We start from the raw sequence: 26,041 nt of genomic DNA, 5'->3' as shown, positions 1-26,041 counted from the left end.
ACGCTTTTTAAAAAGTCCTTAAATAATCTTCCTTTAAATAACAGTTTCTCTTTTTCCTAATTTTTATGATTCATTTTTTAAACAGTATGATTATATAATTCATTATGTGACCTTTATTTTCGCAACAGAAAAGGCCATTTATTGATGATACAAGAATCCAGTTTCTGGTGAATATGCATAAATATCAAGTAATAACTGCTGTTTACTTTTTAAAATAAAAAATAATTGAAATTAGGAAGAAATTTTTTTATTAGTATAGTGAACAAGCATTTTGTTTGCAACAAATCTTTTACTCATTATTTTAATAGCACATATTTTATATACAATAAATATTTTAATTATATAATTAATTCAGTTTTATTTTATAGCTATTTATTTTAAGCATACTTAGGCTTCACATTCCAACTTTAACGTTCTTAGAATATTTTTAATTGACAAAGGCATTATATACGACGAAATAAAAGAAAGTCTGCCCACTGTTAACGTAATATTTCTTTCAAGTGCTTCACGAGACTCATCTTATTTCAGCCAGTAAATATGGACAAAATTCCTTCTTTGATGCCATTTAAAATTCCTTTATCTAAAGAAATGAAAACGTATAATATATATATACGTATATAATGGATTATTTATAAAGAATAAAATTCAGAAATACATTAATTGAAAAAAGTAAACTGGCAATTAAATCCTCATCATAATTTTTAATAGTTGTAGAAACTATTAAAATTAAAAGCTAGTATTTCTCACGACTAAAGCACGAAAACTCAACTCCGCTATATCAGGGAATCGAAATCCGGATCTTCCAGTTGCCAGATGAATATGCTAAGCAGCACAAGCGTATGCGTTGGAGGCTTTCCATAATTCTTTACCCAGCTTTTAAATTTGTTTGAAGGCAAACAAGCAACTCCATTAACAAATAAAAGATGTGAAAATAAACTATTACAAGCATTGAAACTTTCGCATTTTCAATGTTTAACAAGCCAAACACATGCTTGTTAAACACTGAAAATGCCCGAACTCACTGTCATTTAGTTATCTAATCACCGACTTGGGAGGTATGCATAGACCGACCGATATTACACTTGCGAAGAAGAGAAGAAGATTCTTGGTATTCAAATTAGCTGTCAGTTACCGTTAACCCTTATATAATGCAGGGTGGCAGTGCGAAACAGTGTACTCATAGGATTATTGCTGAAATATAAAGAAACACTATTTTAGTGAATATAAGAACAACAAAAAATTTTCTAATCATTCATTTAATGATAAGTTTTGGGATTATGGTCAAGCATGAGAACTATTTCCGTAGGAAAGGGATGTCTTTATGGTGGACATTTTAAGATAATTGGCCCATACATACATGACACTTTATCGTTTAAGGGGGGAAAATAAAAATATATGATGAAAGCTATTTTAAAGAGTCTCGATAAAACTTGTAGAGTCATTAAGTTATTTTGAAGACATGGAAAATGAACAATGCCCTCATCGGGCAAGAACCTGGACCTCTCGAATACAGGCCGTTATACCACGAAGGCATGCTGGCAGGGAAGAGAAAATACCCCTCGTACTGCACCCTCTCAAGGGGCAACTGGGGATTAGGGGATCCAATCGCCAAATCCTTGCGGAAACAAATTATTTCACCACCTTTTAGTTCGGTCGCCACTGTAGAATCATTAGAATTTTTGATGCTGGATACGTGAAAAATAAGTAATGCCTTCGCCAGACTCGAACCTGGTCCTCTTGAATACGCGTCGAGTTTGCTACCGTTACAACATGAAGGCATACGAAAAGGAGGGAGTAAATACCTCATAAACTCAATAAATAATTACATGCTCTGAAAAGTATCCTAGCCAACCTTTTCACTCACTAAAGTAAAAAAAAAAAAAAAAAGCCAATTGTTTATTATTGTTTGTTCAATAAACCGTGCCAGCTTCTAGTAAATAGTTAAAGAGATGTATTTATGCTTTATTCTCTTACCAGCTTTGTTATAAAATTTTGAAAATATTTTAAATAAAAAAAGATAAAAAAGCAAAGGATAATTTTTACAAGGGAACCAAATGAAAATAGCAGGAAAATGCGAAGCGATTGCCGAGCTTTTCTGAATATTACCGAATGAAGTGTTAATAGCGCCGTTTTACGATAGAAATGTTGTGTAAAGGGATGCCGGATCATCGGTTGTGCTTACCAATTGGATGGCAGACTATCGGATTTTCATCATATTGTAAAGACAGAGAATTCTCATTTTCTGCTTGCATGTGGGTAATAAGGCTTACAGCTTTTAAGTGGTTTAAAAAAGAACGACAAGGTGAATACTCGGAAAGGTACTTTCCAATCAAGCCTTAACATTACAAGGCCAGACATTCCATTATGCGCTAGTATAAAAGGGTGTGAACATCGAATAAAGAGCATCTTGCACTGACATCTCCCGGGGAGGTAACAAATATCGTGAAACAGCTCAAGATCAAAAAAGCCTCCAGTATCGACAGAATAACAAATGCGATGATCAAAAACCTCTGCATTTCCAAACTCAAAGCCTGCCTGGCACAAGCATACTTTCCAACCCCATGGAAAACGGCTATGATCACATGCTGCCAAAACCGAAAAAAAGATGCATCCAAACCAGAAGTATATCGCTTAATCAGTCTGTTATCCGGTCTCAGCAAAATTTAGGAAAAAAATCTTTTTCCACAGACTTCAACCTTTCTTGAAGTTACTCCCAGGCGAACAGTTTGGCTTTCGCCGTAACCTGTGTACTGCGAAACAACTGGTCAGAATTTTAGAATTTGCAGGCTCTGCAATTCGTAATAAAAGATGTGTGGCACTTCTATTATTCGATGTCTCAAAAGCTTTTGATAGAGTATGGCATTACCGATTAATTTACAAATTAATACAGCTGATTATTGATAGTGACATTATTAAGCTCATTTTTTTTCGTTCCTAAACGAAAGAAGCTTCGTGGTTAGCCAAGGCAAACATTTCTCCTCACAGCGACCAATCAGAGCCGGTGTACTACAGGGCTCCATTATTGGACCAATCCTCTACCTACAGTACGTGTATGACTTTCCAAGACCAGGAGCTGACCCAAATTACTTCCTCGCATGTTATGCGGATGATACCGCAGTAGCGGTAAAATCGGCAAACCCATACCATGCACTTCGAAGGCCACAATCTAAAATTATGGATATTGAACACTGATGTCACAAGTGGTGGATTTCAATAAATGCCGCAAAACCGCAATTGCTTCTTATTTTAAAGCACGAGATTTGTAAGTGCATAGACCGCGGAATTATTCTTTCAACGAAACTGTGCCACGAGTCAAATCCGCTCGTAGCAAAGTGAATGGTATTATTCATAATTTGTATCCTCTCCTTCGACGAATCTCTGAAAATTCGCCCCGTTATCACCTACGCATCTCCTGCCTGGGTCTCTCTCACACCTATGATCACGAAAGATCTTCAAACCCTGAAAAATAGAGTGCTGCGAATTATCATGAATGCACATCACGGGGTAAGCACGGACATCCTGCATAATGATCTTAAAATCCTCAAAGACTTTAACGAAAGCTTCTTCCAGAAAGCTACAATCTGTCACACAGTCAACTATTTATCTATTTCAACTATTCTTCCAATATGAAATACTGGAAGAGGTTAGGAGACTACGTCCCTTCGTCGCTCATCTCTTGGGAGACGAAAATTTTATAACTTAGGGGACATAAACTGCGCATAATTTTCAAATCCTGATTATGAATACTGTAAATAGTGTATATAGTGTTCATTTCCATTTATTTCCTTCTTTCTTCTTTTAGTACTGAAAATTCAAATTTTACTTATTTTGTGCCATCTTGTAAGTATCAGCATTAGTTTTTGTTCACCGTCACGTGACCTCCGAGAACCAATGGAGACTAATTCCTAGCTCAAGCTTCGGATTTGCTTTTGTAGCCACTTGGCTGCTTTGAAACTCAAGTACTCAGGGTCAAGCTCCTGCCAATGAACCTGCCTCCTAATTAAGCCTCACTGGATTCGACCCTAAAAATCCATGTTACCACTGCGTTCTCTCTGGGTGCTCTGGTTCTCTCTGGGTTCTTCTGGTTCTCTGGGTTTTCTTCTCTCTGGGTTCCACAAAGAGTACTCTTCCCGGTAGCTCATGATTACCACCTTTGTCACCACTTCTCCGCTCTCGCTTATCTCGATCGCCATAAATATGCCAAAATCAAGTGCCGTTTTGTGGCAGTAATTTCAACTGAGCTGGTAACATCGCGTTTCGCGCGATAATTCAGAATTTGTATTGGTACAAAGAGCATCATCATTTCTTCACATCAGAGGTTGACCAGCGTCGTTGTGCGATATATGATTTTTCGGTTACAGTCGGAAACATCGCGGAGAAAACAATGCAAGGCGAAAACGTCGTGATAAAAAAAATAGTGGGAGAAAAGAAAGCAAAGAGAAAATTTCACAGTTCAGCTCGTTCGCTCTGCCAAAATACCAGTGTTCAGCTAGTTTACCGCTCGGGCACTGGTGCCGATTCAACAAGGAAATATTAACAGAAACTAGTTATTTTTACATCAGTCATTTGAAGATTCAAATTAAAAATGATAAACAGAAAATTTAAAGGCAGATTTTTTTTTTCTTTTTTTTTCCCAGAAATAATATATATTTGCAGTCGACCCTTTCAAAAACACTTGTATCTCTCTAAGACGGCCAGTGTTTCTGATGACAGAAATAATCATACGTTTCATTCCTTATGTAAGATGACCGACCGTATTCACGCAAGATTGAAATGATGTAAAATCTCGAGCGGTCGCTTTAAAGATGATTTGCCGGTTATTTTTTTAAACGTTCGGTTAAAGAATCAATCATATCTTTCTTACTGCAAAAACGTTTTTGAAGCCGTAGATGTTAGATATATTATCAATTATTGCTTAAGGGGCTGCACACAGTTCTAAATTTACTTTTGTATAAATCTATTTTTTCTAAAGATTAATATGCAGGTAACCGACTTTGTGAAGAGAGATGAAGAAAAACAGTCATGCGGGCGTTTGTCAGAGAATCAGAAGCAACGGAGAATCAACGAAAGAGATTTCAAAAAGTTGGAATTGGTCAAAATCAAGTACTTTTAATCATCATACCCATTTTATTTATTAGTATAGCTCTTACGTTTTTCACTTCTTCGTATTTATGTGCGCATTTCATTATTTATATAAACTTAAGCTTTATTCCTTAAATACATTAAATCGAAAAGCAAATTTGTATAATTGTTGTGTATAAAAGACTGAAGATTAAATTTTTAAAGTTATTTTGACACATTAAAACATGTTTCGGGAAAACCTGTAAATTTCCCTTAACGGTCTAAAGTGGTATTTAGAAAATAAACGCACATAGCACAATTTTGAAAATGCATAGTTTTAAATTTATATAATAAAAAAATTACTTAATTTTGGAAAATCGTGTTCCTCAGATCCAACGTATTTTCATTCTCAGTGACAAAATTTGAAATTAGGATGTTTTATAACATGTATAATAGGAAATTTCGCCTTCTTGATCGAATACAGAGGGTTTCTTATCACCCGAATTATAACTTCCTTTATTTATATATATTTGAGAAGTATTAAAACACTATAATACTGATATTTAAAAATGTGTAGCACCTTCATTTCATAAGCGGGATTAAAAGTAGTATAAAATAATACAAATTAATTGTATGTTGTTTAGTATCCCTTAATTCTGTTTCTGTTCAAAATACTATGTGGCTGAAAGTACGAGTATGTTGTCCTTCAAATTTTTATTTGAGTTCTGAATTTGACTTTATGAATATAATATTACGTCATACTAACATTGGAAATATTGGAAAATTTGGATTGAATATTGGATAACTGGATATTTAAATAAAGAATCATTAACATTGCAAAATTTGGGTATTTAAGCAAAGCTGCATGCCAGACTTTTTGAAAATGAAAATATTTTTCTTTTTGGTCGAGTTTGAATTATCTAGCTGATATGAGGCAACATAGAGGACTTAGTTTTCAGAAAATGAACATTACTGGCAACAATTTTACAATAATATTATACCATTAGGCGTAATTAATCTAAGAACATAAGCATTATTCATGAAAGTAGCATTATTTCCTAATTGTCGATCATCTGTGAGCGAAATATCCGTTTCGCAAATTATTTGTTCATTGTTCTTCAAAAAGCTCTCAGGTTATTAACAAAGGCAAAAAATTTTATGATTTTTTAGAAGATTTTTGTTTGAGTACGCACTGAATCGTAGCCGGAAATGTACTTAAAAGATTATCATTCAATTGGTGTCTGCCGTCTGTAAGGTGAGACGGGCAGCAGCTCAGCAAATTGTCTTTTGCTGTCGTCGGAGGTGAAATTTGCCTGACAGTCCCACCTCCTGTCTAATATGGTTGCCTTGAGGTTTTAAGTTTGGGTCGGACCCGATTCTGCACCTATCTGAGATCATGATACAGGCAGTTTTTAAAAGTAATAAAATCAGCAGATAGAGACAAAATATCTTGGCATAAGGAGAATGACGAACACATGGGCAGTGACGCAGACTCCGAAATTTCCGCGCATTCAAATTTTTCAAATAGAACAGTTTACGATGTATGCAAAGAATCAGGAATGGATCCCGAAACAGCGCCTCAACTGTGGCAAACAAATTAACTGTGGCAAACAAATTAACTGTGACAAATTAAAGCAAAACATCCTATCGGCCGAAGAAATAGCGGATATTTTCTCCATTTTTAAAGTTTTTAATCTCACAAAAAATATTACTATAATTGCGCAGAAAATTAAGCGAGAAAAAAAAGTTACAGACAAGATGATAAAAGCCAATTCAAACTGTGGAAATCATAATGAAATTTTCAAAAGAGGATTAGTTACCAACTTTTTCATCAAGCCCAGAAAAAAGGCTGAAATTTTTTCATATTATGGGTTCGGGCTTCAGCCCGATTCAGTTTTCTCTCACTTATCATGTGCTATTTTTGCCTAGCCAAATATGGTTTTTCCTCCTGTTTTTGTGTGTAACGTGTATACGAGCCAGTTTCCCTTAGAAAGTCCTCCACGAAGGCATCCCTCCTCTTAGGCAGATAGCCCCCGAGGCTTTGCCGTAATCACACACACACACACACCCTCCTGTTTTTGGCAAGATACTGCTCTGTAAAGCGGACTTTCATTTTCTCATTTATATGGCTTTAAGGGTTACGAGATTTATAGTGGTTAGTCCTCATCATTTATACGTCCTCATCGGTCGTAAACCGCTTACAAAGTGACGATTTCCGATACTAGGATCATTTTTCGCTTCTGGAGATAACTGGAGTTCGCTTCGTGGAAATGAGTTTCCGACCAACAGCATTAGACTATAATGTGTTAAAGAGTTTTATTTGATGATTTTGATTGTTACTAGTTTTCGTTGTATTTAAATAATTATATTCAGAAATTGAATATTAATAATATTCAGAAATAAAGTTTTTGTGCCCTTAATTTCATACTTTTGATTTTCGTGATAAGTGATATTACAATATATTTATTTTGAAATGGAAAGGGCTTAGAATTTCCAGAACGCTAGATTTATGTTATACTAACTTTCTTCTGGTACACATTCCTCTTTTGACTTTGCTCCCATAGTCTCCGTCGTCTTGCCTTCCTCACATTTCTCACACTCGTGCTTCCCGTAGCGTTCTTGGTAAAATCCGACACTACACATGTCACATGTCAGGCTATTAGCCTTGCTATAAGTGCCTGGGTGGCAAGGAACTGAAATATAAAACAGCTATCACTAAAGAGCATATGACTGCGTCACATCATATGATTGAAATATTAATAAAATTTCCTTCATCTAAAGAAAAAGGAATCTTTAGATTTCGTGACTGTATTGGCTACTAAGGTATTAAAATACGCAGAAAATGTTTTCGCGAAGAATTCATAATTTAGAAATTAAATTCGTTTCGCAGAATACTTAGAATTTACGTGCCAAATAAATATAGCTCAGCAGTAAGAAAAAAAATGTGAGAATTATTTACTTATTTTTCTCATAATCAGTGACGATCACGAGTTTTGAAGATGGCGTTTAAAAATGCTTCTTTTCATTTCACACTTTTCTGCAATCATTGTGTAAGACAAGCGGTAATTTATATTTTCGCCTCTCCTGTTCTCCGTTTCTCAAAGAAGTGAAAGTCCTCTTCAGATTACTTTCAGCGCAAATAATTATCTGCCCTATTTTCATAATTAAAATTTCCTTTGTTCGGTTTTGTAATAGTAGCTCGTCTGTTAATATGAATATAATCTTAAAAACAGGAATAAAATTAAATTTCATTAATAATACAGTGAACACTATCTAAGACAACTACCGTGTTTACTTGAGTAATAATCGCCCTCGCATTACAGTCGCATCCCCGTTCTGAAGCAGAAAAAATTGTCAAAAGCACGAAGCATTATGTAGTACATTTCCCCGCATAATAGCCGCACTTTCACAATGAAAAATTGGCGAAACAAAGAGAGACTATTACGCGAATAAACGCGGTATTCGCGGTTCTACATGACTTGGGTTTTGTAGAAGTGGTCGCATTAGAAAGATGATATTCAATATACTTTTAAGTTCTCTGAAATCTCTCATCTCACTGATCACTTTCAGAAATGTTCGTCTATGCAAGTGGTCGGCACGAAAGAGTTCATTGTAATTAAGTGTGAAATTTGGCAGGCTATTCTTTTGCCATTTTATTGCATATATCAAAGTTGTAATGAAAGCAGTGTTGAGAAATAGTGCTACAGAATTTGATGATAGAGTTTTAAAATAATATGAAAATTTTCATTTCATTTTATGAATATATTCATTATCCATTTAAAGAAGACAGGAACTTATATCAGCACATTCAGGTTTAATTTTATCTGAAGAATTCAGAGCAAAGAAATTGCAGTCCATTTCAAAAAGATCTACTTGCGCTCCGCAGTCACCCTATAAACCTTACTATACCGAATCTTTTTTATTTGTTTCTTTGTTTCGCACATTTTTCATCTTTGTATTACTAAGAGTTTTTCCAATATTTTACGATAATAGTCTCTCCCCTCCATGCAAAGAATTATATTGCTAATAAATAATAAACTTATCTGCTATCATAAGTTGTTGCCTAACTAAATACAGGGTGATCCAAAAGTCACGTATATCAAACTTTCAAAACAGTGAAAATTCCAAAATGGATATTAATGCCTAATTGTTTCAATAGATGACACTCATATTCTGTTACAAGTAATATATGTAGGATGTAGTTGTATTTACGAACTATAGGAACAGTTCTGTCAATGACAACGCTAGTAACATTTAGTAATTTAATGACGAAAACACGCAAACATAATTAACACGAAAATAACACATAAAAAGAAATAAGAAGAAAAATGTCTGTTCATGGCATGAAAGAAACGAAATAATATGATATCATATCATATTAAGAGGAATCACATCATAAAATAATTCAGAGTTCTTTTAATTTTTTAAACTTCATCCTCATTTCCCGTCTAGCGTCTCGTCTGCCGAAAATGGTCACGTGATCTTGCTGGTGAGGGCGTTGCCATTATTACTTATAAAAAGAAGCATATCTCCAAACGGTCATTCTGCACGGCTGGTTGAAGGAGACAAGAGATCTGCGGGAAAAAAAATGCAGAAAAAGTGAGAGAAAAAGTCAGTGTCATGGTGGCGAATGTACCGTTTCATGTTATCAGCAGAGGTTGACGTTATAGTAGGGCCTTCATGCCGTCCTATCATTCGTACTTCGTAAGGATCAGATGGATGAATTTTCGTTGTCTCACAAGAACCGAAGAATTTGGGATGAAGTTTCAGTCCAGGTCGAAAGTGGATGCGTTGTATTGCCACTTGGTCTCCGAACTTGTACTTACAGGCAGGTTTGCGACGTTTATTATATTGTCTTATATTTTCTTCCTGTAAACAGAGGATGTTTCGTTTAGCTTCGATGCGTAATGCGTCTTTTTGATCAAGAATTCTTTGTTGGTGTTCCTCGTCAAGAAGTTGTTTAATCTGCAAATCCTCTTGTTGCTTCATTTTGACATCAGTCAATAATAATTCAAAAGGTATGAACTTTATACTGCGTGTGGTAGTACTGTTTAAGATTCGTTGCAAACGCGGGACGTACTTAAGTCATTTGTCAGGTTCGTGGAAAGTTAGTTTCAAACTGGCATAATAGTTCAATGAATACGCTCAACCTGACCTTATCACGCGGTGCACACGTTGTTATTGAGATGTGTTCAATCTACTGCTCTTGGTAATAATTTTGAAATTCGGAAGATGTGAAAGCACTACCTTTGTTTGTGATGATTTCTGAAGGGTTGCTGAGTGTAGTTTGTTGCAGGGATAATTTGCCTAAGGCATCTGTAGAAGATGTAGATTTTACGGGATGGATCCAGACAAACTTGAAAAGGCATCAATGACAGTGAAAAGATATTTATAAGATTTTTTCGTCGAAGGTCCGAGAAAGTCGCCATTTATACAGGGCTACAGGGATTTCATCATATAACAAAATTTTCATCTTGATTTCAATATCTAATCTTATGGTGTGTGTAAGAAATAACAACATATTGAATTTCCTCGCGAATTTCGGAGTTCAAGATGTGGGGAAGATGAAATGGAAAGGATTGATTGTCGGTAACATTAGCAAAGTTAACAAAATTCCATCATGATTACTGCTGCAGAAATGAATATTGTCTTTATCAAATGTAAATTGAGTTTGTTGCAAAACTTCAATTCCAATAATCGCATCAAGAGGAATCATGCCACCTTTTAGAACATGGATTTTAGCAGGTACAATAGTGTTTTGAATTTGAATGGAGTCCTGAAAGAATCCTATGTGTTTCGCCCAATTCCTGAGAACGCAATTCAGGAGGGATGAAATGGTGGAAAACCAATCTTGCGGTATGTTTTTTCATTAATAAACGTGGCTTGTGGCCCAGTGTCCCAAAGTGCGGTTACCGGCGTTCCTGCAAGTTGAATATTAATATGCATAGGATGTTCGAAAAACATTTGAGCAGAAAGTTCGTTTACAGTTCTATCAGGTGTAGAATGTTTAGGAACAGATTCAGTGGTAGAATTACGAGGATTTGTGGGACAGTTGGCATGAAAGTGACCATAATTTCTGCAACTTTAACAAAATTTTCCATTTGATTTATTTGTACAATTAACGCTTTTATGCCCTTTTAAACCACAAGCATAGCATACTGGTTGCATGTTTGATGCACGTTTATTATCAAGTTTAACATTGTGAAGGGAATTGTGAAATTTCTTTCTGAATATTTTGCCTCAAACGTGTTGAACTGCTAAAAGAGTTTTTCGTAAATTTTCAGTTTTTCTTTGAATTCAGGAATGAATTTACAGCCGTATGAAATTATTTTGTCGTTTAATGAATCAGGAATACTGTTTATAACATACTCAATCAGAGAAGAAACATCAGTAGAACCTTTATGCACGAGATCTCGTATGGCTAAAAATATTTTTTTAAAGTTTCGAATGGTTTCATACGACGAGATTCCGTTATTTGATGTAATTGAAGGCATAAATTTTATCCGAAATTACGCCTAACAAATGGTGTTTTAATTGTTTCCTATTAGTAATTCCAGGAATTTATCTTATTAAAGCTGGACCTGTTAGGCATTTTTAATGAAAATTTCTTGGTGAACAGGGTTCATTATCTGATAGAGATTAAAATGTCATCACTGTCTGAAATAAAATTTTCAATGTTGTAATTATCAAGAGAGGAAAAGGGTTTAATCAGGTAAACGATGTCTTTCAGACCAAAGCATTGAAAAGAAACATTCTAAGCTTCAGTTGTTATTAGCCGGAAGTAATAAATTTCGAGGCATGTTATCAAGACAGATTTTTCTTTTCCATTTACTTGCATAAAGATTCATCTGGTGTGTGAGTAATGCTCGCTTTTGCGAAGATATCCGTGGGGGTGAACATTCCACCAAACGTTCGTCATCAACATCACTAACGCCAGTCAGACAAATCTGATTTTAATAGTGAAGATTCGTAAGGATTGTGTTAGCCCACTTCTCAATATCAGTAGAAAATTCTTTGTATAGTAAATTACATATAGCAATTAGATCCTTGAATGAAATTTCTTTTATGATTTTTTGCTTTGTATCATCTAAGTTAAATGGTTTGGGAAATCCTGAAAATTTACGCAATCGAGAGCAAATTTGTCTATCGCCATCCGTGCCAAAAATTAAACGATGTTAAGAGCTTGAATTGTTGTGTACTGGCAATTTTTAATGATCGTGCAATGTGGGGATAATCATCAAGGGTGGCTATTGTTTATCAGACAAATTTTATCAGAGAAATTATCACACAAATATCCTTAAAGAAATGTTAATAACTATAATGCTAAAAAACACAAAAATTCGTACGTTCAAACAAATTCTAAAATATACCTTAAAAATAGAAAATAAAATTTCACTTCGAGATATTATATCAAAATAACTTTAAGTAACTTCAAATAACATTTTATAATGCTTTCGAAATAAATGCATCAAAAGAAATGAGTAAAACAGTTTGTTGGTTAAGAACAAAATTACTGAAGCTTGAAAGAATCGTTGAACTAGCAACTGTTTAAAATGTGCATTAAACAATTCTTCAAAATAATCCTCATTTCAAAATAATACTTTTGAAAACAATACTCTTCAATTAAACACTTTTCGTCAAAATTAAATATCTTTCGTTTATTCAATTAAACACCTTTCGTTCCCTTTTAATAGTGTTTCGTCATATCAACATCAACTGAGCATCATCAAATAAAGTTAGCATCAAATGACTGTAGTGTTTTTAAAAATGTTATTATTTCATCAAAGAGGCACAAGTGAGCATCATCAAATAAAATTATCATCAAACAATAGAGACATTTTCCCGAAATAATTCAAACGTTGTACTTACAGTCTCGATTCTCGATTCGTCACAGCAATGGCGGCAACTGCAGCATTTTGCTTGTGTGGTCGATGAGAGATATCAAATGATACTTTAATTATGGTATTCCACAGGACTTAGGGTTAATGAAGAGGGCTGAGCCCCCATGTAGGATATAGTTGTACTTACGAACTATAGGAACAGACCTATTAATGACAACGTAGTGGCATTTATTAATTTAATGACAAAAACACGCGAACATAATTAACACGTAGATAACACATAAAAAGAAATCAGAAGAAAAAAGGTCTGTCCGTGCCATCAGAAAAACGGAATAACATCATATTAAATGGAATCACATCATAAAAAGAATTCAGAGTTCTTTTGGTTTTTCAATCTTCATCCTCATTTCTCTAGCGTCTCGCTTGCCGAAAATGGTCACGCGATCTTGCTGGTGAGCGCGTTGTGATTATTACTTATAAAAAGAATCATACCGCCTCATATATAACCTGAAGTTTTAGTTGCAGTTTATGACGTTCGCTTTAAAACGGTTTGTTATGTGCAAGATGGAGATATGCTTTTCCCAAGTAGAACACACCTTTGTGATTGAGCATGACTCAGTAACATAGCCTTACAGAAAAGTTATTGAAAGGTTTACAAAGATCTTTCTCAAAAGTTCGTGAAGCTAACAAGACAACGATTTTCCGCCGAGTAATCTGATTTCTAGAAACTGGTAGCGTTTAAAGAAATGAAGTAAGCCTTCATCTCTCCTTAATTCTGGCAAAATGAATGAAGTCAGGACTAAAAAGTTAGAATCATCAGCAAATTATGGGAGAAAGATGGCATCACAATCAAATTTGTGAGTGGCGAAGTATTGCTCAATCATAAAAATTCGTTCTGCTTGGGTGCACCAAACAAACAGACTTTAATAGCATAAATTAAAATGGAAGTTTTAAGCGATACATTACTTGCAACAGGATAGGATAGGGGTGTCATATACAGAAGCAATTAGCCATCAGTGTGCTTATGGAATTTCAACAGTTTATAAATGTTTGATATGAGCGACTTTTAAATCAATCGGTATTTAAATTCAATTTCAGCAACCGTTCGTCCAACTAAAAGTATTTTAGGAAACAGTTCAGCCGAGCCCTTGTGAACCCACCGAATCTCAACCCTGGCTGTACATCTTTCGCAAAAGCAGAATGTCGAACAAAAATGAGCTTTTTGCTAGAAGCTAGAAATGTTTATAATATTTTACTCTATGCATATCTTTAAGCTTCTAAATTCCTGATGAATAATAAGATGCTTGTGAGTGCTAATGCAAAAGAAAAAAAAATTGGAAAGAAAATATAAGCTTACAACATCTTTTAAAGTGCGATTTGATGAGGTGAAATCCGGCCTTGCATGTAATCAAGTGCTGCGTCTCAAAAGTTACCATGTCAGCTTTCAGGTGGCTATTTTCGTTTTCGGACATACTCATTAGACTTGTTTCCAGATTTTTTTCGGCCTGAAATGAAATCTCATTGTTTGATAACACGTTTATAATAATTCGGTTCACAGAGAGAAGGAATTTGTTCCCTTCTTTCACAGGATTAAATATAGTTCGATGTTTATCAACTCATCAGTGCGTTCACTGCATAGCCGTAATACAGAAAGTGTTTGCACACGTTTTTAAAACGATTAAAGTATTAAATAATAACAAAAATATAGAAAGAAAATATCTGGCAATAGCGTATTATTTGAAATAAGAAATATGGCCTGTTACTTTTAAATTTATTCTTCTTTCAAAATGTTGCATATAAACAAGCTGCTGACGGGAGGAGTTAGGAGGATTAAGTTTTTGCGCTTTCCGAAAAGAAATATTCCTATTTCACAATTCGAAAAGGTTGTGAAATGCATGATATTAAAATTTCTAAGTAAGCAACATTATTAATGGGAAAGGGAAAAACCATTCTGCCATTACTTCTACATGGAAAGAAGATTCCGAAAAAGGCACGTACTGTCTCTAATATTTCTAAACTTAAACTGTTGATAACAGAAGAAAATCCTCCGATGCAGAAATAAATTGTAAAGTCTTTAAATACGCCTGTAGCAACAATAAAATGATAAACTAATATTACCTCTAAAAAAGCTAAAAAACACTATTCACCAGCTTTTGCCGAGATATGTCACTCAACGTAGAACAATTTGTAGAACCCTATATGAAAACCATTTTTAGGAGGAGATAAATGGAAATGCATTGTGACCCTGATGAAGCATGGGTTTACCCAAATGACTGAAAAAAAACAAGTCTGCTTATTATCGAAAATGAGGAGAAAAAATGTACAAATCTGATTCCGTCAATTCAAAGGAAGTTTTGGTAAAGAGTTTATGATTGTTCTCTTACAATTAAAAATATAAATCAGAAAAGTGGAAAAAATTTTAACAACTCGGTGTATCATCAAGAAAACATTTTATGCCCTATATTTACAGAAGAATTTCTATTTCTTCATCCCGACGATTTTCAAAGAGTGAAACTTCCTAAGACAAAGCAACAAATCTTACTACATTCCTTAAAAAAATATAAAGACTGATACAGTTGTGGCGTTCCGACAGATACTTCAACTTCTATTCATGAGATGGCGCCACGTGTAAAATCCAGTTCTTAATCGGAGCAGCAAAGCGACATCTTTACTCACTCAGACTTCTCGCTACACAACTGTACGCGAAGGTAGCACGAACTGTGTTCCGAGCTCTGTGTTGATCTCTGCAATGTAATTTAAATTGTAATTTAGTATTTAATATATTCTTTTGTTATAGGAGATTGTCTACTCTTATTTTCTTTAATTATATCATGCATTAAGCACGCACGACCACCAAAAGTGGTGACCTTTTGACTGAGCACGCTACTGAGAATGGATTTTCAACGACCCTAAGCCACGTGCATCCAAGGCATTCTGAAGAACTGACTAAAAATAACAACGAATATGGACATTGAACGTATGCTACAACGTACCCCTGCAATTATTTCTAGAAGTATTGATATATATTGCTTGTGTTTTTTCAAAGTCGTGCATATCATCGCAAGGAGCTTCAGCAAATCATCAATGTGATCTGTTCCGTTCCGCTGACTTCGCCAGTCGTGCAATAATTCTTCGATCATTCAACGACAAATGTGCTACAACAGTGATTTTCGCTAAATGTGCTACATCAGTAATTTTTCTGCAACGTGCTACGGCAAAATTCTTCCCTCAGTGTTCGAAAGTAGTGAATTTCTTTCCCACGTGCTACAGGAGTGATTTCCTTTTTCCTTCGAAAGTGCCTTAGCAGTGTGAAGTGGTGATTTTGTGCGTGCGCAATACAAAATTAACGCATCATTTTTTCTCAAATAGGGGTTTCTTTTCAAATGCATTTCGGTAAAATATTATTTGTGTGTGTAATTGCTGACCCTGTATTATTTGTGTGTGTATCGTTACGTAAATTTTTTCTGCATGGTTAAAATATTTATTGTTATCATGGCAAAATATCAATAGTGTATCATCTTGCTACAATATTTGTGCTGTTAAGTGTTTATTAATTAAAGTGAAAATTATCTATCAGTATGCCCGACGATATTCCACCAGAGCCACAAATCACACGCGTTGCGGTGAAGCCACCGCCTTTCTGGAAAAATAATCCTTCATTGTGGTTCGCTCAGATCGAAGCACAATTTTCTATCGCTCGCATTAGTGAGGATTCTACAAAATTCAACCATGTAGTTGCAGCAATTGAGTCTGATATTCTGAATTCAGTGCATGACTTAATTCTCAAACCACCTGATTGTGATAAATACTCCAAACTGAAACAGCGGCTCATTGAAATCTATTCAGAAAGTGAATCTTCAAAAATACGTACTTTACTACAAGGACTTGAACTTGGAGATCAGCGACCTTCATACTTGCTGTCACGAATGCGTGATCTGGCAGGAAGCCATTTCAGTGACGACTTGTTGAAGTCACTATAGCTTTCGCGTCTCCCTAATAACATACAAATAATTCTTTCTGCTTCCAATGAAGATCTAACCTGTTTAGCAGCAATGGCTGACAAAATTAATGAACTTGTTACTCCAGCTTATGTCAGTGCTGCTAATGCTGCACCTTCCAGTTCATCCCTCGAACAACAAGTGGCTGAATTGACCAAAAAAGTATCTGAACTCTCTACAAGTCTTCATGCTTCACGGAGATACAAGCGATCAAATCAGGGCCCACGTAATAAATTTCGTGCCCGAAGCAGGAGTCAATCTCGTCACAATACTCGAACGCAGTACAAAGAGCCCACAAGTGGCATATGTTTTTATCATATGAATTTTGAGGCGCAAGCTCGCAAGTGTGCCCCTCCATGCACTTTTGTACAAGCGGGAAACTAAATGGGCGGTCTTCTGCTGGCCAACATAATGTCCGCCACATCCACAGAATAGTACTGGCTGATCGTTCAACTCAGTTATGTTTTCTAGTAGATACTGGAGCTGACATATCAGTGCTCCCGAGAACTAAAACAAATGCTCACCAACTTAATAAACTTGTACTGTATGCAGCCAATGGTACCCAAATTGCAACCTACGGCACCAAACTATTGACACTTGATTTAAACTTGCGCCGGACTTTCAACTGGCCTTTTATTATTGCGGATGTAACTCAAGCAATTATTGGTTTCGACTTCTTGACACATTTCCACCTTCTAGTGGATGTCAAGAATAATTGCTTAATTGATGCTACAACTCAGCTGACATCACAGGGCCAAGCTTCTCACATATCGAACGTACCTACCAACATAAGTGTTGTATCGGGCAGCACACGGTTTCATCGGTTATTAGCAGAATTCCCTGACATTTTAAACCCATCCAAATCAGGGCAGCATACTCATCAGCCAGAAGTGTATCATCACATTGAAACACATGGCCCACCTGTATTTTCCAAGCCTCGTCGTCTTTCTCCAGAGATGCTAAAAGCTGCTCGCAAAGAATTTGAATTCATGCTAGCACAGGGAACCATTCGCCCATCTAAAAGTCCATGGGCCAGTCCACTTCACATGGTTAAAAAGTCTAATGGTGACTGGCGGCCTTGTGGAGATTATCGTCGACTTAATGCCGTCACAGTCCCTGACAGATATCCAGTCCCAACTATCCAAGACTGTACCCATCTTTTTCATGGAACAAACATATTTTCTACCCTCGATCTTGCCAGAGCATATCATCAGATCCCAGTGCATGCTGAAGATGTGCCCAAGACCGCAGTGACTACACCATTTGGCCTCTTTTAGTACTTATATATGCCATTTGGCCTGCGCAATGCTGGCCAAACATTTCAGCGTTTCATACACCAAGTACTGTCTGGCCTCGATTTCTGCATTCCATATTTTGATGATATCCTGGTTGCATCTACAGATGCGGAAGAACATTTTCAACATCTGCGTCAGATTTTCACTCGCCTTAAAGATCATGGATTAAAACTAAATCCATCCAAATGTGTACTTGGTCAACCCTCAGTTTCCTTTCTTGGATGTCTCATCACCCAGAATGGAGTCAAACCTTTACCAGAAAGAGTCAAAGCAATTAACGACCTACCTCAGCCCAAAACCATCTCTGAACTGAAGCGTTTTCTAGCAATGTTAAATTTCTACCGACGCTTTCTGCCAAATGCCGCAAAAACACAAGCCTGCCTACATGAGTTTCTGAAGAATAGCAAAAAAAATGATCAACGAGCTGTCCCTTGGACTGAATCTGCATCTGCAGCATTCGTGCAATGCAAACACGATCTGGCAAATGCAGCCACACTTTCTTATCACTCACCTAGTGATCAGCTCTCTATAATGGTAGATGCATCTGACACGGCCATAGGAGCAGTGCTTCAAGCCCATACCACTAAAGGACTTTCCCCAATGGCATTCTTCTCCAGAAAACTTACTACTGCAGAAAGGAAATACAGCACATATGACAGGGAGCTACTTGCTGTGTACTGTGCTGTTAAATACTTCCGGCACAACTTGGAAGGACACGACTTCATCATTTTCACTGATCATCGACCATTAACCGTCGCTTTTAGAAAAAACTCTGACTCATGTTCTCCTCGTCAGCTTCGACATCTGGATTTCATCGCCCAGTTTAGTACAGATATCAGATATGTCTCTGGTACTGATAATTGTGTCGCTGATGCCTTGTCTCGGGTAAACAATATCAACCTCACTACCCCAGATTTCTCTGAAATTGCAAAAGCTCAATCGCATGATGAGGAACTCAAAAACCTAATCTCAAATCCACAAACCTCCCTTCAGTTACAACCGCTGCACATTGATCCAACGCTTAAAATTTACTGTGACATAGAGAACAATAGAATACGTCCCTATATTCCTGTCAATTTTAGACGTGAAGTGTTTAATGCCTTGCACAATTTGGCACATCCTGGAATCCGTGCCACCAAAAAGCTGATCACAGACAGATTTGTCTGGCCAGCGATGAATCAAGACATCACAGAATGGACTCGTTCATGTATTAGATGTCAACGGTGTAAAGTATCCCGTCACACTCACAGTCCCATTCAACAATTTAACCTTCCAGCAAGACGCTTTGATCATGTACACTTAGACTTGGTTGGCCCATTGCCTCCTTCAAATGGTTACACTTACCTCCTCACTTGTATTGATCGGTACACAAGATAGCCTGAAGCCATTCCTATTGAAAATATATCCGCTGAAACTGTAGCTCGAGCATTCATCTCCCAGTGGCTTTCAAGATTTGGCATGCCTACCACCATCACTACTGACCAAGGCCGACAATTTCAATGTCACTTGTTCGCATCCCTCACCTCCCTTCTTGGCATTCGCCATATTCGCACAACACCATACCATCCATCTGGAAATGGCATGGTGGAACGCTTTCACCGATCTCTCAAACAAGGTCTGAAGTGCCACAGTAGCACACACTGGATAGAAGCCTTACCCCTAGTCTTACTTGGTCTTCGCACAGCATTCAAAGAAGACATTGGTAGCACTTGTGCCGAAATGTTATATGGTGCAACCCTCCGTCTGCCAGGTGAATTCTTTCACCCAGAATCTACTCCAGTTATCGACCCTCCAACATTCCTTCAACGTTTATGTGAGACCATGAGCGATATCTCGCCAACCCCAGCATCTTCGCATAACCAGCCAAGCTATTTTGTACATCCTGCGCTTGAGACATCTTCGCACGTATTCGTGCGCAACTATGCAATTAAGCCAACTTTAACACCTTCATATGATGGTCCATTCAAAGTTGTCAAACGAACACCGAAACATTTCACCATCATCTGCAATGGCAAATAATCAGTGATTGGAATCTATCGTCTCAAACCAGCATTTCTAATGCAAGATCCAACAACTTCCTCATCAACATCACTCCCGGAAGAAAGCTTACATCCCGTTAAAGAGCAACCTAAAACTACCAGATCTGGAAGAAAGGTTAAATTTAACCCAAAGTACTTATAACGTACCGATGGTACTTGGGGGGGGAGTACTGTGGCGTTCCGACAGATGCTTCAACTTCTGTTCATGAGATGGCGCCACGTGTAAAATCCAGTTCTTAATCGGAGCTGCAAAGCGACATCTTTACTCACTCAGACTTCTCGCAACACAACTGTACGCGAAGGTAGCACGAACTGTGTTCCGAGCTCTGTGTTGATCTCTGCAATGTAATTTAAATTGTAATTTAGTATTTAATATATTCTTTTGTTATAGGAGATTGTCTACTCTTATTTTCTTTAATTATATCATGCATTAAGCACGCACGACCACCAAACAGTTATTGCATGCATATCTTTTAAACGTATTTCTAGGAAGTCCTCTGATTCATCACCTATGGTTTTTTTGTCTATGGTCTCTTGTAATGAACTTGTTCCAAGCGCAAGCCCACTACGACCGCTGGTTGCTGGGAAAGTAATGGAAGAAGAATGGAAACCAAAACCCCTGGAAATTTTACAAAAAGCTCTTCTATCACGGAAATCACGATGCACACTTATAGTCCAAAATAAATGCTACCACATCGATAATTTCAAAAAATATTCTTTACTTTTTTAATGAATTAAACTGCCATGAAACAGTTCTAAAAATGCGTAAATACCCTCTGTATATAAGTTGGGTTTTTCTACAGGAAAAAGAAAACGAATAGGGAAAATTAATAATTCATAAAAATTGATAAGTTATAAAAATAGTGAAAATAAGTAATTTTTCTAGGCTCTGAAAGAGGCTGGCTGCAGAGGGTTTCCATAATTTTTGCCTTATGATAAAACGAAACATTCTCCTATTCAAAACATGAACATTGAAGGCTTCTATAATGATTTGTGATTTAAGTGAAAGAAAAACAAATAACTGCAAAATATAAAAATTAGTCAAAAGACTAACTTTATAAAGATGCAGATTTTGAATAAAGCATTATTAATTTCGACAACGCTCAAATTCTCTTCCGCAGGAGCGCAGAATCACCTTCGCATAACTTTCTTACTTCCAATAGATGAGGAAGGTATGTATGTTAGATACAGCATTAACCTTTATAGTAATAAATTTTATTAAATCTTTGAAGGGAATTTAATAATAATAATATAATTATACAAATCTTAGACAATATTCATAAGGATTTTGTAAAAATCAAGGTTTAGAGCAGCCGTCTCAGAATAAACTTTTATTGCTTCCCTAACATTAAATAAGAGCTACGAATAAAAAAGCGAAACAAACGCTTTCAAAAGTGCAATAAATATACTACAGGTATGGCTGCAGATAACATTTCTCACATTAAAAGCATCTAAATCCTCACATTATAATCATCTTATCACATTAATATCTTGAGACATCAGAATTCTATTTTTAATAACAATGATCTATTTTATCTTTTACTGGTGGTCGTTACGCGTGAAAACGCTTTATTTATTTCTTAGAACCAGCATATCTAAATAAAAATACTTGTGTGATCTATTCTTTGCCGAAATAAAAAGTAGTTCATAATATTAAAACACTTTTTGGTCATAAATAGTTACGATACTAGTCTGCAGGAAAATGCTATTAAAAACCTAATTTTTAAAAAATCTGTATAAATGCATTGAGAAAAATGAAAGGAGTTTCTTAAATAAATGACTTAAACTTCTGCATTAAAATTTCTGAGCTGAATTCTACATTTACTGTAAAAAGCACTATTCTGTTCTATGTTTAGAACAGTCATAAATAACAATTACAGAACCAGCACAAAAAGCAAATAAATTAATATTGGAAGAATGTCACGATCCCTTTCGAAAACCAGCTTGGACCATTTGCTGAAGCTAGAGCAAGGAAACTTGAGAAGTACGAAACGCTCCGTGCTTCCATTGCCCGAAAACATGGACACAACACGATCATACCATTCGTAATCGGTGCACTTGGGTCATCGGACCGTACGAATGATAAATTTCTGAACACTGTCTATTTCCGATCCTATGGCCGCCTACTCTGGATGCTATGTGTCAGCGATGTCATCCGCCACAGCAAAAATATCTGCGTGGGACACTTAAGTGGAAGAAGAGAATTGTCATCACACACAGAGAAAAACCTGCCAAACAATGATGAAAGTGACTCCCAGAGACAAGAATCCAGAGACAAGGAATATAGTCGAATCGGGTTAATTGGACCTCCGGATAATCGGACCAGTCGCTTTTTTGGACCAAATCCTATGTACATAAGCCTAATATTATTCGCTTCTTTGGGACCAAAATTCCGTTTAATCGGAACAAAAAACGTGAGAGGAAATAAGAAACAGAAGCCACAAGTCGGCCGCGTAACAGCGAATGTACAGGTGGTCTGCGACACATGGGAGGATCTGTAGTTGCGGCTCCCTATGAAAATGCTTTATCAAAGGTCAGGAATTCCAGTACATGACAAAAGCAAAACCGGTGGGAGGTGAACACGCGCACCATTTTCTTAACCTTTCTTTGACCTGCGCCTCCGAGTTTCGAGGAAATGAACAATAGAGTGTCCGGCTCCACCTGAAAGGAATTCCTTCCTGTCAATCATGATTAAAGCTTACACGAGAAAGCTATCATTTCATCACCTTTTGGGGACGATTTTAGTGCCAAAGCTTTGAATAGCGAGCATTTTATCTTCCTCTTGACCTCAACATCTTGAACCCGAAATAACAAGGTTTTTTTTTCAGACCACTTTAGTCAGTGAACTGTGCGCGTGTCTTGTCTCCCCTGCGAAAATGCCCCGACGGGACTTGACGCTAGCTGAACAAATTGGTTTCCTGGATAAGATAAAGCAACAAAAACGAAACACTAGTCAGCATCGGTTGGTGAAAATAAACCGGATTGACAAAGACTATAATTTCACGCTTGATAAAACAAGAGAATGAGCTGCGAAAAGAATGGGCACAATGTGAAGGACGAGGAGGAACTTCCAAAAAAACGGCAGTGTGAAGGCAAGGACCCAGTTATCGATGAGGCCCTTAATGAATGGTTTGCCATTGTTACTGGACGATCTGTGCGAGTAAACGGCCCAATGTTAAAATGCAAAGCAGAAGAACTCGCTAAAAAGCTGGGCCACCATGACTTTAAAGCTACGGACGGTTGGTTATCTCTATGTAAATCTAGACATGACATAAAATTCAAGAAAGCACATGGCGAGAAAGAAAGTGCTGATAGTTCAAGTGCTGAAGAATGGAAATCAACAAAACTGCCCGAGCTTCTTGAAAATATTTCAGCAGATGACATCTATAATGCTGATGATACTGCGCTGTATTATCGTGCTACACCGGACGGCTCCTTAAGTTGCAAACATGTTGCCCTCCCTGCCTCCAAAAAAGCGATGGATCGCGTAACTGTTTTGTGCTGCTCAAGCATGTCAGGAACGGACAAGAGGAAGCTGTTGGTTATACGAAAAAGCACTAAGCCTCGCTGCTTTAAAGGACTTAGGATGGAGAGTTTACCAGTTGTGTATCGTGCGACTAGAAATGCGTGGATGACCTCTGAACGTTTTAAAGAATGGCTGAAGGATTCTAACAGAGAGCTACAACGCCAGTTGAGAAACGTGCTGCTTCTTCTTTACAATTGTGTGCAGCACATACTCATTTAGATTGCTTGATAAACGTCCAACTGGAATTTCTACTTCCCAGGACCACAGCTTTGGTCCGGCCAATGGACATGGGTATCATAAAAAATTTGAAGACCCTTTATCATGCAAGATTGGTTAATTACATCCTTGAAGCAACTGAAGAAAGTTTGCTGACCTTATCGTCAAAAGTCAGCGAAGTTAGTGCAAAGGTCAACATCTTACAAGCAGTTACATTTGTGGCCGATAGCTGGAAAAAAAGGAGCAGTGAGACAATTCAGAATTGTTTTTCTCACTGTGGCTTTAAGCACTTGGTTTTGGAGATGGATGTGGACATGCTCATTGAAAGTGAAATGATGATTTACATGTGGAACGTCAACAGGCACAAAATTGCGACGAATTTTTATCCATCAACAACGAGCTTCAATGCTACGATGAAAATGAAGATTACGACGCTGCAAACGTTGCTCGAGTTTCAGCAAAACACACGACAGCATCGGAAGACCAAGAAAGTGATGATGATGGCGCTAATAAGTTGGTGCAAGTAATAACACAGGATGCAAGAAAAATGCATTGAAACTTTGAGTCGGTATTTCATGCAGGAGGGAAATGAAGGCATTACCATTGCTGCGTTAGATGTGTATGGCGATTCCGTTCACGTGCAATCCGTCAAGAGAACGCGTAAGATCACATTGGATAAGTTCTTCAAATGTTGATTGGAACTTGGTAAGAAATTGTTTTTATTGTGCTTCGCATGTTGAGTATCGGGGAGATTGTTTCTTAGAATTTGTTTCTAAATTAATTTTCTCAATGAAAAAAAGTTCGACTGCATTTCTTGTTTGTACATGTATGTTCGCCATACGTGTGTACCGCACCATAAAGTTCATAATTACATTTTAGTACATGATTTACATGTACATTTACTGTTTGCTACATATAGCACGTTCGTCCTACAACATAGGACATGTTCGTGTAATCGGACCAGCCGGTTATTAGGACCAAAACAATCGCTTCCCGATGGGGTCCGATTAACCGGAATCGACTGTACATACCAATGGACTAAATTTATAAGTATAAAACTGTAATAACATTCATGAACTTTGACATATGATTATCACGCATCCTATATTGAACTGTAGTGATATTCATGAACTTTGACTTGTGATTAACGCACATCCTTGATTGAAATAAGCATTGAATGCATATGTCTGCCTAAATTCTACGTAACATTCACTCATTACACCCTGTTGAATACTGTAGGTAACGTGCATAGTCTGTAAATATTATTAATACATTACAGCCTGTTGAATACTATAATACCTAATGTACATAGTCTGTAAATATTGCTAATATTAACTCAATAAACGTGTTTTTTTTTCTATACCTGACAAAATTATCGAAACATCTTCCGTTAGCGAATTAGATTTTTCCAGAGGATTTTCCCATTCATAAAAACTTTTCAGTTCCAGTTAACGATCCCAATTTCAATCGTTTTTTGTCCTCAGATTTTCAGGAAATTATTTCATTGCTGGTTTCCTTTTTCATCAATAGATGACGCCAGTACCTAGACTTCGTGCCAGCCGTTTTCATCGCCTGAGCACAGACTTCTCTTTCACCATTGGCATTTCTGCAGCTGAAGAGGAAGGTTCTATATTTAAACCTTCAAAACTAGTCCTGCAAATTTATGAATGTTACTCTAATTCTTGTTGTTATAGCTCTTAAATAATCGTTATTCGGCATTTTATTCTAACACAAATAAATTTATACTTTGAAATTTTATATGAGTTAGGCAATAAGACCGAAAAACTTAATTTCGTCTAGTTCTGGAAATTTTCATGATTTATCACACAGATTTTCTCTCAACATTCTAGAGTAATTAGGCATTTTTTATCACAGAAGGATACGTGAAAAATTTGAATGGTCTCGCCGGTATTCGAACTTTGAAAAAATCCTGCCTAGCACTAGGAAGTAAAAATAGAAAAGTAGTTAAAATTAATTTTTAATAATTGTGCAATCAAATAGATAATGTAGAGAACTGGGCAGGAGAAAGGTTATAAATGATAATGCTTAGAATTTTGTTATAATC

The 26,041-nt window shown here is 36.5% G+C and overlaps 1 protein-coding gene across 1 annotated transcript in view; it reads right to left on the bottom strand.

Moving 5' to 3' along the window:
- Positions 1–272: 272 nt before the first annotated feature.
- LOC118194138 (uncharacterized) overlaps positions 273–26,041 on the bottom strand; it is a 46,532-nt gene continuing 20,763 nt past the window's right edge. The window contains exons 6-8 of the mRNA XM_035365322.2: positions 14,260–14,407; positions 7,584–7,754; positions 273–580 (exon numbers count right to left, since the gene is read on the bottom strand). Coding sequence (XP_035221213.1) covers positions 525–580; positions 7,584–7,754; positions 14,260–14,407 — 375 coding nt within the window. The 3' untranslated portion in view covers positions 273–524. The remainder of the gene's footprint in view (positions 581–7,583; positions 7,755–14,259; positions 14,408–26,041) is intronic.

This window comes from Stegodyphus dumicola, chromosome 10 (assembly GCF_044657685.1).
Source record: "Stegodyphus dumicola isolate Sdum_Otavi_A_Nest chromosome 10, ASM4465768v1".
Taxonomy (NCBI): domain Eukaryota; kingdom Metazoa; phylum Arthropoda; class Arachnida; order Araneae; family Eresidae; genus Stegodyphus; species Stegodyphus dumicola.
The sequence above is the reverse complement of the archived record's forward strand: the minus strand, read 5'-3'. Positions and strand labels throughout refer to the sequence as shown.